This window comes from Mirounga leonina, unplaced genomic scaffold (genome assembly GCF_011800145.1).
Source record: "Mirounga leonina isolate KUSES-001 unplaced genomic scaffold, KU_Mleo_1.0 Mir_101414, whole genome shotgun sequence".
NCBI classification, from domain to species: domain Eukaryota; kingdom Metazoa; phylum Chordata; class Mammalia; order Carnivora; family Phocidae; genus Mirounga; species Mirounga leonina.
Window position 1 is genome coordinate 823,466 of NW_023270121.1, and position 4,289 is coordinate 827,754.

A 4,289-nucleotide genomic window follows, 5' to 3' on the forward strand; every position below is an offset into this window, starting at 1 on the left:
CTTAGTTCTTAGGTATTTTGGTTTGAAAAATGGAGATTCAACTAGCCTTTCTTATTTCTATGAAGATTTAAATGCAACCACAGAAAAGATAAAGCAAAGGATTTTTTATATCTTCTCTAAATTCAAACTAGATTTTATTCACCTATGTGCACTTTTGGAAGATAATACAAATGTAAATTTTGGTAAATTGCACTCAGTCCATAAACTTCTTACCAAATAAAAAGATCTTACCTGTTAAATATGGTGTACTAATTGCACACAACAGTGGTACAAAGAGGTGTGATTTACTTACTTGTGACATTGAGACTTTCGTAATGAAAGTTCTGATCACTTTTCAGTTTCCTCAAAGCAAGCAGTAGCTCTCAATGAGATTTTTGACTGTATGAAAATAGGAGATAGCTTCCTTAGGCATATGCCTATGAGATGGCCATCACTGTTGCGGGCCATAGAAAATACATTTAAATGTTGGCCAGACATAAAATCCTATTTTCAAAGTGTAATAAAAGAAAAATGTCTTGGTGCGTCTGGATGGCTCAGTTGGTTAAGCATCTGCCTTCTGCTCAGGTCATTAACCCAGGGTCCTGGGATTGAGTCTCGCATTGGCCTCCTTGCTCTGCAGGGAGCCTGCTTCTCCCTCTCCCTCTGCCTGTCCCTCCCCGTGCTTGTGCTGTGTGTGTGTGTGTGTGTGTGTGTGTGTGAGAAATGAATAAATAAAAATCTTTAAATTAAAAAAAGAAGAATGTCTTTCTGTAATTTGGAGATACATTGAAAATATGAATGGAGAAAAGGATTAGACTAAAATAGAAATTCGTATGCTGTTTCTCCTAAATCGTTCTGATGATCTTGGAAGAGGCCACAAGGAGCGGAGAAAAGGATAAACTGACTGCACCTGAGTTGTTCAATGTTATGTGTGACTTGTGACAATTCACACAGAAGAAAAAAAAATTTTTCTTTTGGAAATAAGACTTTCAGAACCACCCCCAACACTGTTACCAGAAAAGGTCAGTCAAGTTAAACAGAACTTTTTCAGTTTTGTTACTAAAACTATTTATTTGGAATCCAATTTAAGTTCCACAAGATAATCAGATAATCCCTATGCTTTAAAACCATTTTCCTGGTAGGGATTACTTAGTGCTGGGCCTTGTAGATTTGATTTATTCTTCTCCTGGACTGGAGGTCTCTGCCATAACCATGTTACACCAGATCCTCGGTCAGACCAAGAAGCATCAGACCTTGATCCCCCTCTTTGTAATAATAATTACGACAGCCGTTGCTCTACTGGGTATTTACTGGGCAGGAGTTACTGGAGCACCACTGTATGTCTTGTGCCTGGCATTGTTCAATCCAGATGTCAGTTGGGATAGGAAGAATAACCCAGAACCCTGGAACAAACTGGGTCCCAATGATCAATACAAGTTCTACTCAGTGAATGTAGATTACAGCAAAGTGAAGAAAGAAGGTCCAGACTTCTAAATGAAATGTTTCACTATAAAGCTGCTTGGAATGAAGGTTTTCCAGAAGACATCCACACAATTTTCCACTTATCCAGGAAATATTTCCCCTCTAAATGTACGAAATCATGTTGGTGTATTGTGTTGGGGTTTACGCTGATTAATAAGTATCTGAAACTTGAAAAAAAATAAAGCCATTTTCCCTGAGAGAGATTTAACTTATGATGACAGTGAATGTGATTTGCAGTGTTTAAAAATAATGGATATTTTAGAAATAGCCTATATGAGTAATTTATAGATGAAAAGGACCTTATTGACAAACAGCTGGTCTACCAAAACAATTCTGTGATATAAAATGGACGGACATTTTTAGAGAGCTGGAAATAAATTCCTACATTTCTAAAAACCCTCTGTTGCTAGTAAGTAAAATCCCCAAAATTAAATGATCAAATGATTTTTCAGGGAGAACATTTAGCTTGATGTTATAACATTGTACTGACATGAGGAGTTAGTCTAATGTGGCTTGATAAGAACAGAGCTGCAAGGCAAAGTGGATTTTATGTTTGACTTATATTTAGCTTTTTAAAAAGTTTTATTGAAATATAATTCTACATACCAAAATATTCTTTTTGTGTGTGTATTTTATTATAAATAAATAATATAAATATTTATAAACTTTATTAAAGTATAAACATCAGAGTGTTTTTCAGAATATTCAGAGTCATGCAACCATCACAACTATCTAATTTTAGAACATTTTCATCACCTTATGTAGAAACCCTTTAACCATCCCTATTCCCCTCCATCCCCCAGCCCTTGGAAACCACTAACCCAATGTCTTTAGAGAGTTGCCTATTCTGGACATTTCATATAAATGGAATCATGAAATATGTGATCTTTTATGACAGGATTAATTCACTTAGCATGATGTTTACAAGTTTCATCCTTGTTGTAGCATGTATCAGTACTTTAATCTTTTTTATTGCCAATTAATACTCCATTGTATGGCTATATTACATTTTGTTTATCCATTCACTAGTTGATGGAAATTTGGGTAGTTTCTACGTTTTGGCCATTATTAGTAATGCTATTATAAATAAGTTTTCAATATTTAGTACACTTGATATTAGCCAAAAAGCTGAGAAGCGATTAAATATTTATTTTAAATATCCTGCTTAAGTATCTTATTTTGTGTCAACAAATGTTTCCATTTCTCTTAGGAGTAGAATTGCTGCACATATGGTAATTCTATGCTTAAGATTTTGAGGAATTGCCAAACTGTTTTCCGAAGAGGCTGGACTATTTTATGTTCCCAACAGCAGTGCATGATCATGGATCTAATTTCTCCACACCCTCTTCAACACTTGTAATTGTCTGCCTTTTTGATTATAAACATGCCGGTGGAAATAAAGTGGTATCTCATTGTGGTTTTGTTTGCATTTTTGTCATGACTAACAATGTTGAGTATTATTTCATGTGCTTATTGGTAATTTGTATATCTTCTTTGGGGGAAATGTTGATTCAAATCCTTTGACCATTTTTGAATTAGATTATTTGTCTTTTTATTGTTGAGTGGCAAAAGGTCCTGGATATAAGTCCCTTATAAGATATGTGGTTTGCAAATATTTTATCCCATTCTGGGGGTTGGGTTTTCATTTTCTTGATGCCTTTTGCAACACAGAAGTTTTTAATTTTGATGAAGTCCTCTTTAGCTCTTTTTCTTTTGTCATTGTACTTTTGGTGTCATATTAAGAAAACATTGCCTAAAAGCAAGGACACAAAGATTTATCTTATGTTTTCTTTTAAGAGTTTATATTTTTAGCTTTTAAATTTAGGTCTATATTCAATTTTGAATAAATTTTTGCCTATGGCTTCAGGTAGGAGTCCAACTTCATTCTTTTGCATATGGAGATCTAGTTATTCCAACATTATTTGTTGAAGAGACTTTCTTTTCCCCACTGTGTGGTCTTTAATAGTCTCCTAAGTTGATTGTATTCAGTTTTTCCACTACATAATATAAAAGAAGTGTGTCCTAAAGACTTCAAGTAGTTCAGACAAGTATTATGGAAAAGGAACAGAAAGTACAAAAATATCTAATTGTATCATGGAACAGAAAGAACATGTCATTGTTACTTTTTGATCAAATATTGGTAATATCTGTTTAATTCATCCTATTAAATGTATGTTCCTATTTTCAAAAGTCTTACATTTATGTATTTTAATAATACACAATAGAGAAGAATTTCTGGTAAGAAACACTATTAGGGTAAGGACCTTTGAAAATCTACTCCTTTATACAAACAATGAGAATGCTGACTGAAAAACTTGTAAAAATCAATAGTTTCAGAACTTTGGAAATTAACAAAAGGCTGTAACAATTCAAGGAGCCAAAAAAATCAGTTAAATCTAAGTAAGAACTGTGAACTTTGTGGCATTTTTATCTTGCCCTAGTCTTATCCTCATCTCCCTAGATCTACTGGATTCTTTAAAATTAGGGGACTGGTAAGCACAGTAGATGTGAAAACTAGCAGCTTATCAGTTACTGAAGGTGGCAAAACAAACTTGGTGCTCCCCCAAAAGCCCTAACCCCAGAGAGCTATTACTATTTGACCTGTCTGGTAGTTTCCTGAAAATCAAGCTGCATTCAGAATGCTTGTCTTTATTGGACATGACTTAGCTTGCTCCATGAGAAAAACCTCATCCCCAGAGCATCTGTCAAATACAATCCATGGTAATAGTGTAGTATCACAGCTTTCCAAGGAGGTGGTGCCTTTTAGGACAAACAGGAGTCTCCTTTAAAAAAACTTGAGAGGAAAATCATGTATTGTGGCATTTGTA

General features: G+C 34.4%; 1 protein-coding gene across 1 annotated transcript; it reads left to right on the forward strand.

The window, feature by feature from the left end:
• The first annotated feature begins 1,191 nt into the window (after positions 1-1,191).
• On the forward strand, positions 1,192-1,509 carry LOC118017566 (cytochrome c oxidase subunit NDUFA4-like). Its single transcript, XM_035015598.1, has one exon. The coding sequence runs from the start codon at positions 1,192-1,194 to the stop codon at positions 1,471-1,473; it is 282 nt and encodes a 93-aa protein (XP_034871489.1). The 3' UTR covers positions 1,474-1,509.
• The last annotated feature ends 2,780 nt before the right edge of the window (positions 1,510-4,289 follow it).

Excerpts from the sequence above, each read along its gene's own strand:
- LOC118017566 (XM_035015598.1), top strand. The coding sequence starts at position 1,192 with ATGTTACACCAGATCCTCGGTCAGACCAAGAAGCATCAGACCTTGATC.